Source organism: Cynoglossus semilaevis, chromosome 17, assembly GCF_000523025.1.
Source record: "Cynoglossus semilaevis isolate Cse_v1.0 chromosome 17, Cse_v1.0, whole genome shotgun sequence".
In the NCBI taxonomy this organism is placed as follows: Eukaryota; Metazoa; Chordata; class Actinopteri; order Pleuronectiformes; family Cynoglossidae; genus Cynoglossus; species Cynoglossus semilaevis.
In genome coordinates, this window is record NC_024323.1 from 4,698,630 (window position 1) to 4,712,374 (window position 13,745).

General features: G+C 41.9%; 1 protein-coding gene across 1 annotated transcript in view; it reads left to right on the forward strand.

The window, feature by feature from the left end:
* The first annotated feature begins 38 nt into the window (after positions 1-38).
* hs3st4 (heparan sulfate (glucosamine) 3-O-sulfotransferase 4) overlaps positions 39-13,745 on the forward strand; it is a 76,664-nt gene continuing 62,957 nt past the window's right edge. The window contains exon 1 of the mRNA XM_008329498.3: positions 39-1,201. Coding sequence (XP_008327720.1) covers positions 606-1,201 — 596 coding nt within the window. The 5' untranslated portion in view covers positions 39-605. The remainder of the gene's footprint in view (positions 1,202-13,745) is intronic.

Sequence of the window (13,745 nt, forward strand, 5' to 3'; positions counted from 1 at the left end):
GGCGCGGAGGAGGGGGGGGGGGGGGGGGGGGGGGGGGGGGGGAGGCGAGGTGAATGTGAGAGGGTCGTACTTTACAATTCGTCTTTTTAACGACTCTGGATATCTTCTTTTTCTTGCCGAATAAAAAATTCACTCCTGTTTTTTCCGCCTGGACTGGACTTTAGGGGTGATGAGAAGAAGCCTACTTTGAAACAAACTGCTGCTCATATCTCCTTCCATCCTTTTTTTTTTTTTTTTAAATATAAAGTCTCCGTCATATGCTCTCTTCAGTTTTAGGCAAGGGCGCCAGACCTCCAGCTTCTGCAAATCTGCAAGTTCTGTTCAGTCATTTCTGACATTGTCTGACAGCTTTGGGAATAAGAGATCGATACCCGAGGAAAGGCATTCTTCTGGAATTCTAACGATCATTACATCGCGATCCTTATTAAAAAAACAAAAAAAATGCGATTCGGTTGGTTTCGGTTGGTTCGGTCCAGCTCGACGCTCTGGTACAGCTGGACCGGCGCTAATAGTGACTGATTATTGCCATTTGGTTTTTTATCAATGCAAGACTGGGTGTAGAAAGATGTCTGGCCACTTCTTTGAGAGGATCATTGCTATCAGAGATGGCATTTTGGTCCAGCACTTCGGTTTTCACCTCTAAAGTGCCCCGGAAAATCTTATTCATGTTTACCCTCTCCCTCTCTGTCACTTACTTGTTTTACAGCTTGTTGAGCTGCTACAACTCGCTGCAGTTCCCGCTGCAAGAGAACTACGTCTATCAAGGCAGGCTGGTGACGGAGGAGACAACTTCGGTGACATTGAGGGAGAAACTTTATTCCGCCTCCCAGGGCTTCGCCGTGTACACGGAGGCGCTGGGAACCGCCGCGTCCCCCGCCGCCGAGGACCATGCCGAGGAGGCAGAACAAAGGACGGCGGAGTGGACTAGGACGCAGGCGTCTCCGACCAGAGAGGCGTTTCACAGCACGGTGCTGAAGAAGGAGCGCCAGGAATCCAGCACCACGGAGAGCGAACTCGCCCTCATGAACTGCACGTCGGATTACGGAGTGAAGAAACTTCCCCAAGCCATCATTATCGGCGTGAAGAAAGGGGGGACCCGAGCCCTGCTGGAGGCGCTGAGGGTGCACCCGGATGTCAGAGCCGTTGGAAATGAGCCACATTTTTTTGACAGGAACTACGAGAAGGGGTTGGACTGGTACAGGTGAGTGTTTACGCCACTTGTTTACGCGCTCCTACGCCCCCCCCCCCCCCCCCCCCCTTTTTTACGCCATTCTGCCGTGTTTTACGCCCCTGTTCCCACTATCGGTGTATTTAGAAGTACACCGGACTTTATAATGTGATGTTTTCTCACAGTTGACGAATACAGGAACTTTATTGACCCAGTTTATAAATAGTAAATATCAGAATAATGCACACAGAACACAGAAAACCAAACTCCAATAAAGCGTTTTAAACCTATAAATGTGCAGTCAAGAGACAAGCAATTCAATATGACGATGAAAAAAACTGAATTTTTCATAGAACGTCCGTCCATCTTCGTCACATACTGTGGACTGGTCATATTTTATCACTAAGTTTAATGTGAAATCGGTAGTGTACAGTCACTATACAAGCAATGATGATATAGAATTTTTCATAGAAAGTCTGTCCATCTTCGTCACATACTGTGGACTGGACGTGAAGAAGGAGACTGCGTTAAATTTTCTTAAGTCGAAATAAATTGAGAACAAAAACAGGAACTCTATTATTTAACGTAAAAAGAAAACAAATGTGTTCTAGGGGCATATATTAATAGTCAAACCACGTGGCTAGGTGTTTTATGATTGGTTTTAGCGTTGTGTAACACACGTATGTATGTAGCTTATACAAATTTAATTAATTTAATATTTTTTTAACTTCGAGAAATATACAGATTGACCTATACTCAACCTGGTCGTATTGATGATTTAACATTTAAAATCAATCATAAAAGGATTCCTTTTAGAATTTTAAGTCTCTCTCTATATGTGTATAAACTTGTAAAAAAAAAAAAAAAAGAAGGAAAATCTCAAAGGCGAACCTAGGGTGCGCACTTTCTCATTTGCTGACAAATTTAAATGATATGGAAACTGTTTCTTCGCCCCAAGTCAGCATTACGGTAGGCGTGACCTTTGAACTTCTGTTGTTCTCTCCTGGTTCTTGGTTAACCCTGGTTCGGGTTCCCTGCCTCACTCTTTTCTCCTGCTGCTCCTCTGTTCTCTGTGGGGAGTGTGAATTGTTTGCACTCGTTTTTTTTGTTTGTTGTTTTTTTTAGGTGTGTTTGCGAGACCATCGACTTTCCCGACTTTTACCTGCAGCTTTATTATCCAGAAGAGAGCCTGTTTGTCATCGCTCTGTTTATGGAAAGAAAGAAAATCAATTAGAGGCTTCAGTCATGGTCAGCTGGTCACGGCCCCCGGTTTGGAGTCGCTCGCACATAATGATGTTTGACCGGAGGAATTCGAGACTTTTTTTTTTCCTTTTTAATGAAGTCAATGAGCTGGTGAGAATGAGTGACTGTCCGACTCGGGGTCCCTTCTGTTTCTGCGCCGACGCGGCCGTGTCGCGCCGGTGTTTTGGCGTTGCGGAGCATCTGCTTTCATCCTTGCTGCATAGACGCGGGAGACTCTTGGCTGTTAATTTAGCCCCGTGTTAATGCAAGCTGTTTCATTATGCTCATGCTGAAAGGCTCATTAGACAGAAATAACATGCATCCATAAATAATAGTAAGCACTGGTAAATAATAGTAGAGTCGACTCTAAGGGCTTTCACATTTGGCACTTGGCTCTGCGTTTGGTGGTTCAAATGAAAATATTTCTGTTCAGCTGTCATTGTTTTGTTTTGGTTTTTTTCCAGCTTGTTTTCATTGTCAACGTGAGACGTCAAGATGTGTAAGGTTTAAAAATAACCTCCACGTCCGATTCCTGAAACTGATGAGAGAGAGATTCACTCGGAACTCATTTGTTTGTTTGTTTGTTTGTTTATAAATGATGCATCACATTGTGTCTTCATAACAGCGGTCTGTTCTGCTCCTGGCTAATGTACATTTAATGGTAGTGATACGTAGGCCCGGGACTTCGAGCAGCATCGTAGAATTCCCGATAAGTCACTTCCGATTTAACAGTCGGATGTGTCCGTGTTTTGAGTTTGTTTTTCTCTATGAAAGTTCATATGACATATTACATAGTTCTAATTGAGGGATTTCAATTGTAATTATTTGCTAAGTCAATTGAAGTTACTGTAACTGTCCTAGTCCTAGACCCGGGCGTCTTCACAGTCCAGCTCTGGTAGGACATAGACCTGGATTGCAGGGGTGTCTTTCTGATCTCTAACGATACAAAAGCCACACTGTGAGCCTCACGTTGACCCGCTGTTCAATGGTTGTTATTTCAAAACAATTTGATGACATTTTGGGAGTGACCTCCTGTCAGATCCAGCCTCTGGTTGATTTTCCTCAAATGCTTAGTTTTGAAACCGAAACCAGTTATTCACACCTGGAGAGTTCAAGGTGTGATGATTTTTCAGTCACTTTTTGCTTTTCCTTCCAATTTTTATTAGTGTTGCACAGGGTTCGGTTTTCAGGAATTTTCCCGAAAAACTGCACATGCACGTTGCTGTGGCACATTTATTCAATTCATAATTGATGTCTTAAATGTTGAATATATTCGTTATATATACAAAATTCTCTTACATTATTGATCGCGATGGCTCGATACGATACTCAGGATCGGTATCGCTCTGTTGTTGGTCACAGTTTCCCGGCCAAACATAAAAAAAAAAACTTTAGCCCGTCCGATCCGATACTTAAACTCAAATGCTCAACTTAACTTTGCGCCGCATGCTGTAAACCACGTGTCAAAGTGAAGGCCCGGGGGCCAAATGTGGCCCGTCAAGTTATTTTGTAGGGCCCGCGGATGCTTAAAAAGCCTTGTTATAAATTCCATGAAGTTTTTATTATGCAGAGCAGTGGTTCTCCAACTTTTTCTATTCGAACGAACCACAGTTTGCGAACCACATGAAAAATGTGAATCCCTAATTATTAACTGTGGCTTTAACTTTTTGTTACATGGAGTTGGGGTCTGTTTTCAAGAACAGAGTTTGTATTCACATCAGGGCCCCTCGTTGAATGTGACTCCGACAAAAGTGTGGAGACGGGGCCAGATGGGTGATTGGTGCTTCTCCCCTTTTTAAGTGTCCCTCGGACACTTTCTCCAGTGTTTTCGTGCATACTCGAGCAGGCAATTAGAAATGTAGTGTCATCATTATCATACACACAGGACCTCCGTCGGCCAATTGGCACTTCTAACGTTGCCTCCGTTTCCGAGTAAAGAGGATGAGCCTCAGCCACGAGGATTTAACTTGTCTCAATCTCTCCGTCCAGAGATTAGGAAATGTGATGCATCGTGAGCGGAACAGTTTACCACAGCTCCACAAAAGTGTTGTTGTACTCAACAGAAGGGATGAGTCGCGCCAGAGAAAGTTTGTATTGTAGGTCATACATGAATATTTATCGCGGTCGGAGGAGCGTCCTCAGCAGATATTTAGTCCTAAGTTTTGGAGAGTGGCCAGACAAGAGCTCACTTGTGAGGTCGACAGCTCGATATTGCTTCGACAATGTCACAAAAAATATTTGAGGAAATTCCACCTTTTATCAAAGAAGTTGAATAAGTAAAAAATATTCAAGTTTTTTATTTTATTTTTACACTCCGATAAGTGGTAGTCAAGTATTTAATGACCTTGGAGCCACTTTTTGATCCCACACTGAAATTCTCGTGTTAACAGCAGATCTGCTGCAACAGGCGCTAGTTGTGTTGTTCCTCTGGGAATCAAACCCCCGACTACTTGCTCTCTGCAGGCGTGCTAACCTAGAACCTCAACTAGGCTGTTATTTCTTTTTGATTTTTCTGAGGGTGAAGATTAACAGTTAAAAATAACACACACTCTCTATACGCTGCATATAAGATCAATTCTTGGATACGAAGGTGTGACAGGAGCCAATAACACAGCAGAGAGGTTAATAATTCAGTCTGTTCAGGCTCAATTAAATTCTCCTCTGCTCTGACTGGGCGAAGTGGACGGCCGACAAAAGTTGGACCTGTCCATTTTGAATGGGTTTCTTCACACAAAAGCAGGGATAAAGCCGTCCTGTCAAACAGAATGGAATGTCGTCAGTCATTCTGGAAGGTTAACATGACTGGAGTGAGACTAAAATCTTGCCTGAACTACATTTTAAAAAAGGCTAAGTTACAGGATTGTTGCACTTTTAAGATGACATTTAGTACCAGGTTGTGAAAAAAAAACAGGGATGTCCGATATTAGCTTTTTGTCAATATTGTCCGAACACGTAATTTCCGTTTCCGATACCAACCAATACACGCAGCCATTTTCTCCCCAGAACTATTTTTAGGTCACATCACAAATCTCCCGCCATGGAATTAACACATGTGATATCCCACTAAAGGCATTCCACAAATTAGCATTCTGTACCGAATATTTTTTTAAAGGAATAAACGCAAAACCCAAGCATTTCGTATTGGGGTTTTTATTATCGGAAGAAAAACCAATATTCTTACTGATATTACATAATTACGCTAATATCGTGACGATAATATCACTTGGCCGATATTATAGGACATTTCAAGTGAAATTTGGGCAACTTCCTGTGTCATAAAGTCAAAATCCAAGCTCAGTTGGTCTTATTACCATGGAAACAAGTGGGTCTGAATTGTAACAGTCTTTTTTGTCAGTTGTTGTATGTTCTGTTGTCATTTAACCCTAGGGCAGTATTCTACAACCTTGGGGTCGCGGCCCCATGTGGGGTCACTTGGAATTGAAATTGGGTCGCCTGAAGTGTCTAATAATTGATTTAAAAAAAAATTCCTGGATAAAATGTTTTTCCAACTAATTATTATTATTTTTTAAATTACGATGAAGAACACATTATGAACAACCCGAAACAATCACGTGACTGCACAAGTGACAGCTACTCGATTTCACATGAGGAAAAAAAATGTCTCTGGGGTCGCTAGATATTTGTGTTGTCAAGATGGGGGTTGGGTTGGGAAGCACAAACCAAGGGAACGTCACCGAAAACCTCATATGAAAATTGAACATGTGGCCCAGATATAGAGGGCAAACCAACCTATAAATGTGTTAGCCAACTTTTATTACATGGTGCGGAGGTAGTAATGACAGGAAGCGCGAGTGTGGTTTCAGACACTTAGCCGTTGACCTGTTAGTGTCTGTATCTCATCCATCATTGCCCTTTGAAGGTCGTATTGAATTACTGACCACATGTATCAGAATTACATCGCTAATGTGGCAACTGCTTCTCATCTGTATGCTAGTGAGGACAATTACCTGCTAGTTTGTATTAAATCTCAGAACCTACATTTAAATTGGACTTCCTTTATAGAAGAAAAAAAAAACAAAAACAAAAGGAATTTACTTTCCTATCTCTTATCGGATAGCGACATATATCCGGATTTATGAATCCTTCGGATGGCTGGGTCTTGGCATCCAGTCTTACTGACTTGTTTTTTTTTTTTTTTGCCTTAAAAAAAAGATTTATTTATTTTTTATCAGTAATGGAAAGGAAAGGAAAGAGAACTCCCTGTCATTGTGACACACATCACTGCACACAACAAAATGTGACCTCTACATTTAACCCATCACCAAAGTAAACTGTGGGCAGATTTTTGAGCGCCCAGTGTGGTGCCTTGCAGGTTGGAATACTGGTGGATTCGAACCTACAACCTTCCGGACCCAAGTCCACTTCCTTAACCACTAAGCCACCACTGTCCGGTGCAGTTTATTCTACCATACAAAAAAAAAAAAAAAAACGATTTCATTCTATCAGTTGTGACTGCTAGCCACATTAGCTCATTAGCAGTGGCTGCTACTTTATGCATAAACATCATTTTCAAACGGGAAACTTCAGAGTAGTGAGCCAAAATGTTGTGCTCCCTTAAGTGCAAAAACAATCTATACCCAAACTACTTACTATTACCAACTGACTTTTCGTGTTTTTTTTTTTTTTTAATTAACTTTATTGATCCCACACTGGGGAAATTCTTGTGTTAACAGCCGATGTGCTGCAACAGGCTGCCCCCTGTAGGCACCAAGTACGTGGTTCCTCTATACTTCTCAAATAGTGGGGCAGGCGGTGAGGTACCGGGGGGGGGGGCGTGAGGGGCATCCTGTAGAATAAGGCACGCTGTACATAAGTGTACCACTGCTGTAATGCTAGTATGATAACAAGCCTCCAGCCACTAGGTGGCAGCAACTCATACAGTTGTTTGTAGAGATAATAATAAACGTTATCAGGTTCTCAATAGTATTTCACTTCACAGAGTAGTCAGATTCCCCCTTAGAGGTGTTGGTGGGGAGGGGGTGGGGGTTGGTTCCCAAAACAGCCGTTGACAGCAGGAGATAATCAGAGAGAGAGAGAGCGAGAGAGAGATCCGATGCCAAGACCAGCAGTAGACGCTATAACTCCAGTATTTATCCCGTGTTTAGTCCTGCTTGTACGCTCATCGCCGCTCCAAGGGCAGCTTAGCCGCGGATTCCTGTCACCCTACCTGCAGCCTGTGATTCCACTCAGTGGGCGAGATAGGAGAGAGCAAGGTGGGCCAGATCCCTGAATAGGCAGGTTGCCATCCCTCCCAGCTGAGCCTGTATGCTGCTGCTGCTGCTGCTGCTGCTGCTGCTGCACCTCCACCTCCCTGTCCTACAACTCCTAAAACGTGGCAGAATGTGCCTTCGCCTGATAAGAGCGCACGACGACTCACAAGAACTCACCTCGGAGTGCTTGGGCGTCAGCGGTTGCCGTTGTGGAATTAAACTTTTTAATTAGCGCCAGCGCTGTCAGGAGAGTGGATCGCTTCAGCTATAGACTTTTATTATTGCCCGGCAAGTCTTTTCTCTTGATTAAACTCCTAAGCATTATGTTGCTCTGAGGTTCGCCAGTACCACAGGAGTAATCATGTTTATTTCTTCTTTGACTAAATCTCTGCAGATGCAACAAGAAATCACTCGTGGGCAGAGCGGTGTTTCACATCCACGTAAAGCACATGCTGCGGTTTCATCTGATATGATTCAGTGTCACTCATGGTTGTCCATGTGTGAGAGAGGCTTTTTAGAGGACCGTTGTTTTTGATCGTTCAGTGTCCCACGAACTCTACATGCCAATGTATAAATCATTCAGGCTGATGTTAAAGGAGGATATAGTCAAATTATTCTCTTTAAATTGACACTGTTTTCATCCAATCTATTTTTACCAAGTTCACAGACATTGACTCTGAGTCAGTGTTGTTGTCTGTGTGGCTCTATCATCCATCCATCCACCCATCCATCCATCCATCTATCTATCTATATATCATCCGTCCTTCCATCCATCCATCCATCGTCCATACGTCCATCCATCCATCCATCCATCCATCTATCCATCCATACATCCATACATCGTCCGTCCATCCGTCCAGCCATTCATCCATCCATCCATCGCCCCTCCGTCCATCCACTGTCCATCCGTCCCTCTATCTATCCATTCATCCATCCATCCATCGCCCCTCCGTCCATCCATTGTCCATCCGTCCCTCTATCTATGCATACATCCATACATCCATCCATCGTCCATCCGTCCGTCTGTCCCTCCGTCCATCCATCCATCGTCCGTCTGCCCATCCATCCATCTATCCATCCATCTATCCATCCATCTATCAATCAATCACACATCCATCCATCCATCCATCCATCCATCATGTAAAGTACAATGAGTTGAACTTTCCCCATTTCATTCAGGATCTCTCATGGGTCTGATCTGCATTGTAACACCAATTCATGAAGAAGTAATCATTTTCTGTCCAATTTATACCGATAAAAGGTGGCGCGGAAACAATCGCTTTCATTCTGCCCTCAGTGCAATTCATGTGCATACACACACACACACACACACACACACATCTGTTTCCACCTGGTATTGTCAGATGTTGTTGTGTGGCAGTCTATTATACCTATTGTTACAATTGAATCCAAGTTTGTTTGTTTTTCCATTGCTGGGGAGTGACCATGTGTCACGGTCCACTGGGTTTATATCCACTTTATTTCTGTGTCCATCAAAAGAGGGACACATGACATTTAGCGTAGCTAAGTGTTCTCCCCTGACGGCCCTATAGATGGAGACATTTGTGTCGTCGTTCGGATGTTGTTTGAATAATAACAAATGTATTAAAAAAGTATTTTTTTTTAATGCGGGGCAGTGGTGGCCTAGTGGTAAAGGAAGCGGACTTCGGTCCGGAAGGCCCCAGGTTCGAATCCACCAACTGCCAGGTTACCCCTGAGATGCACTGAGCATGGCATCGTCCTCAAGCACTGCTCCCCGGGCGCTGACCACGGCTGCCCACTGTTCACTTTGGTAATGGGTTAAATGCAGAGGTTAAATTTCGTTGTGCATGGTGTGCTGTGCTGTGCTGTATCACAATGACAAATAAAGATAAGTTTAAAAAAAAAAAGTTTAAGTTTAGTTTAAATGACGCAGCTTCACCTGTTCAATTATCTTTTTTGGACTCAGAATTCAACAGACTGAAGTCGGTAATTACTCAGAGGGATTCGTGTCTGTCAAACGTTTATTAGCAGGCAGTCCGCTGTTACCACGACGCGCCGTGACAATCATTCTGTTCCGCAGAACGACGGCGTGATGATGTCTCTAAACCTCTGCAAATAGGTCCACCTTGGGACTAAAACGAATGTCAATCATACTCGTCAAGATCCCGATACACCGTCGTCATCTCCTGGAGCAGTTGTGCCCCCTTCTAGATCCTGATTGGCTGCCGGAAAACGTAGTCCCGTGACAAAAGCTGATGCATTTGCTCGGTGAATGAGAAAACTCTGACAGGAATGGTCAAGGAGCAGAGGTGCAGGGGCTGCTGGGAGTGTGTTTTTCACGCGTGTGTCCGTGACGTGATTGCGTTGTGTTGCAGTGCTGCGAGACGAGAGGGAAATGAAGTGGTTGTATTTGTGCCACTTGTATTTGCAGTGTTGTCGTATTAGTACTGTTCAGTTACTGCGTGTTATTTGCAGTGTTGTATTAGTACTGTTCAGTTACTGCGTGTATGAATACAGGAAGATGCAACACAGATGTTGTCTTCTTAGTCTCAGACTGTTGGAGATGTAAAAACGATTTAGAAAGAGGTGGATGGATGGATGTATGGATGGATGTATGGATAGATAGATAGATAGATAGATAGATAGATAGATAGATAGATAAAACTATTAAAATATTTTTCTATATTTTTTATATTTTGTTTAAATATCATAAAGGTATATAGTAAAAGGAAATTAAAATAACATTTAGATATGCATCTCCATTGCACAGATAAATCTGGTTCATCCATATTTTGTTGTTTTCTTTATAGTATTTTTTATACTATTGCAGTCTATTTTACTTCAATTTTCTGATTATTTGTTACTTTTAATCTTATTATTTTTTTCCCGCTCATTTTCTGATTTGTAATGCAGGTAAATTCCATTATTATTTACTGTTCCGTTTTCCTATTTACCTTTTTAAGATAATGAACTTCCGTCCACATTTTTTGCACATTAATAATCAACAAAACAATTATGTGCCATCTGGTTTGTATGCCCCAATGTGTGAAAATGTTCTTTAAAGCAGCGTCGGCAACAGGAACATTCATTATCCTTTGGCTCAGAAAGACGACCCTCTGAGATGTGGAGTTTAATAAATAGGGTTCGATGTAAAGGAAAAAGAAAAATACAAACCAACATGAAAAATAAAGGAATACATACAGAGACCAAACACTCATTTCACTTTTCTTTTTTTTTTTTTTTTCACACCCGAGGCTACAGAACAGAAATCAACCACCGACACACACCTACCTAACAGGCCAAGAATTCATGGAGACAATCGAACAAACAAACAAACAAACAAACTGTAGGCTCCTGCCTCAGAGGTCATCTTTGGAAACAAACTCACCTCGTCCTTTCCTAATAAAAGTACATTTGAGCAGCAACCTGGCAGGACCCTTTCAATCATGGCTGCATGATGTGCTGGAACTCCACGGGGGCTCTTGAGCTAATTCCCCTATTTCCACCCGTGAGTCACTGTCAAAACACAAAGACACAAACACGTCCACCGGCTTCAGAGATTAGGGTTCGTTATAATGCCCATCACATCGTATTTGAACTTTTTCAAAGCTTTGTGTTGTTTACTTACGACTGCTTTAAATCACCGCGGGGCGCTACCTTTGGATAATTTTAGCACAGTGTGAGACAGTGTATTAGCTGAGAAACATGCGGTGACAAAGACGCTGCTTTCTGTCAAGCTTCCACCATTCCACCAACATTCTCAGCGTGTTCTGAACACAAACACGACTACCCAAAGACCAGGGGTGTCAAAGTCATTTTGGTTCAGGGCCCACATAGAGCCCAATTAGGTGTCATGTGGGCTGGACCAGTACAATCAAAGCCCAATTAGATGTCCTGTGGGCCGGACCAGTACAATCATAACATAATTACCTATAAATAACAATAAGTCCACGTTTTACCCCTTTGTTTTCATGCAAATAATTACAAATAAATTTTAAAAAATATATATTTAATGAAATATTTGACAGAACATCACTAACATATGGTGGTTTTTTTTTTTCACTTTCAACATTCATTGAGTGGGCCGTATTTACCCTCCATGTGGGCCGGTTTTGGCCCGCGTGCCACAAGTTTGACACCCCGTTTTTCTTGGTGATTTGGATCAATTTAAAGATTTAGCTAAATCTTCCTACCTCTGAAGTTAGAGAAACAGAAAAGTCAATATTTAGATGTGTATTTATGTATGTATTTAGATTTTTGAGCAGTCCATGGTCCCATATTTCCCTCCAAGCTCAGAATTTTTCAATTATAAGTATGAAAAACAAAAATGGGCAAACCATATAAACACAAAAATATTTTAAGGTTATTAAAAAATATCTAACTTAATTAAAACACAGAAAAAATAAAGATTAATTTCAGTACATACTGAAACAAAATTGCAAAAAAAAAAAAAATCCTTGTGTTGATATTAAGCATTGAATTCTGGCTTAAAGTGGAGATAAAAAGCTTTTCTTACATTTTTTTTTTTTTTTTTATGATTTATTACCATCAAACTCACCTTGGTTCAGGGACCACATTCAGCCTGATTAGATGTGAAGTGGGCCGGACCAGTACAGTCATGACATAGTAAATTATAAATGACAATAAACAAATATTTTACAAAAAATATAAGTGTTTATGTATTATATATACAATAATATATTATTTTATTTTCAAAATTCATCAAGCGGGCCTGATTGAGCAAATCTAATGGGCCAATTTTGGGCCACGGACCGTATATTGGACACTCATCTAAAGTGATAATAATGAATAATACAAAATTTGACAAATTTGTCAAAAGTTTTGATTGGTCCAAAGGACGAGGACGTCCCCCTGCCATCACATTTCTAACGCCGTCTCCTCTGAAGGGCTGGTTCACCAAAATCTGCCATCACATCTCCTCTGAAGGGCTGGTTCACCAAAAACGTCAGGGTGATGAAAAGGTTCATATTATTTGATGAATTTCTTTAGTCAATACATCATACGGGACACACCGCTCACTGTGCGATTGAGGTTTAACCTCCTCTACAAAAGGGCAGAGTGTAATTCCATTGTCATGCTGATTTTTTTTTTTTTTTTGGCTAAAAAAGCTGCACGTATTAATATGTTAAACCGAGCCAGCATAGGTTTTGCACTGGAACAAGGCTCTCCGGCTTATTTTGTGCTGGGCTTTCTAATCAGCATCACACTGGGACTAAGCTCACTGGGCCGGGAATCAGCAGTAAATAAGAGCTTTGTCAACATGTCCACTGTTAGATGCAAAGCAGCCGTGTCAGTGTGTCAGCCCAAAAGCACTCTGGCATATTTTACCAAGCAAATGTTGGCTATTAGCGTCTATCTTCTCCTCTCTGTCTGTGGCTCCATGATGCGGTTTCCACTCTCAACATGTTGCATTAATAATAAATTGGCTGCTTGTCAAACCATATTTTCCTCTTAACATCACCCCTGCCCCTCTCCACTTAAAATGTCTAATACGTTCTATGAAACATAAATGTAAACTCCTGTGCGGCTGCTCGCATCTTTTAAATGAGTAAAGCGACGCATTTTTTACGCGAATAAACACATATGCTCTGCATATTTAAAGGTAAATTTAACTTGGGCTCCGGAGACGGGGGAAGCTAATGCACCATGATAATAACTGAAGCTCGGGGGGGGGGGGGGGGGGGGGATTTCACACCTCCAGTTCAGTAATATATGATGTAATTTAATTGGGTTCAGTCTGCATATGTTTCCTCACATCATTTCATGGTCCTGGTGTTGCATTGTCACAACAGAACAGATGGATCACTGCATACGACCAGACACTTAGAAAAAAGGAGTCTGTTGGTGACGCTAAATTTACCCACCATAACATTATGTTTGGTCCGTACGAACAGACTCCATCTCTATGTAGAGGCCAGTTTAGCTCTGACAGCAGTGACACAATACACATTGAAGAGTAGGTTTTTATAAGCTGTGCGACATTCAGTCATCCATATCTATCTATCTATCTATCTATCTATCTATCTATCTATCCATCCATCCATCCATCCATCCATCCATCCATCCATCCATCCATCCATCCATCCATCCATCCATCCATC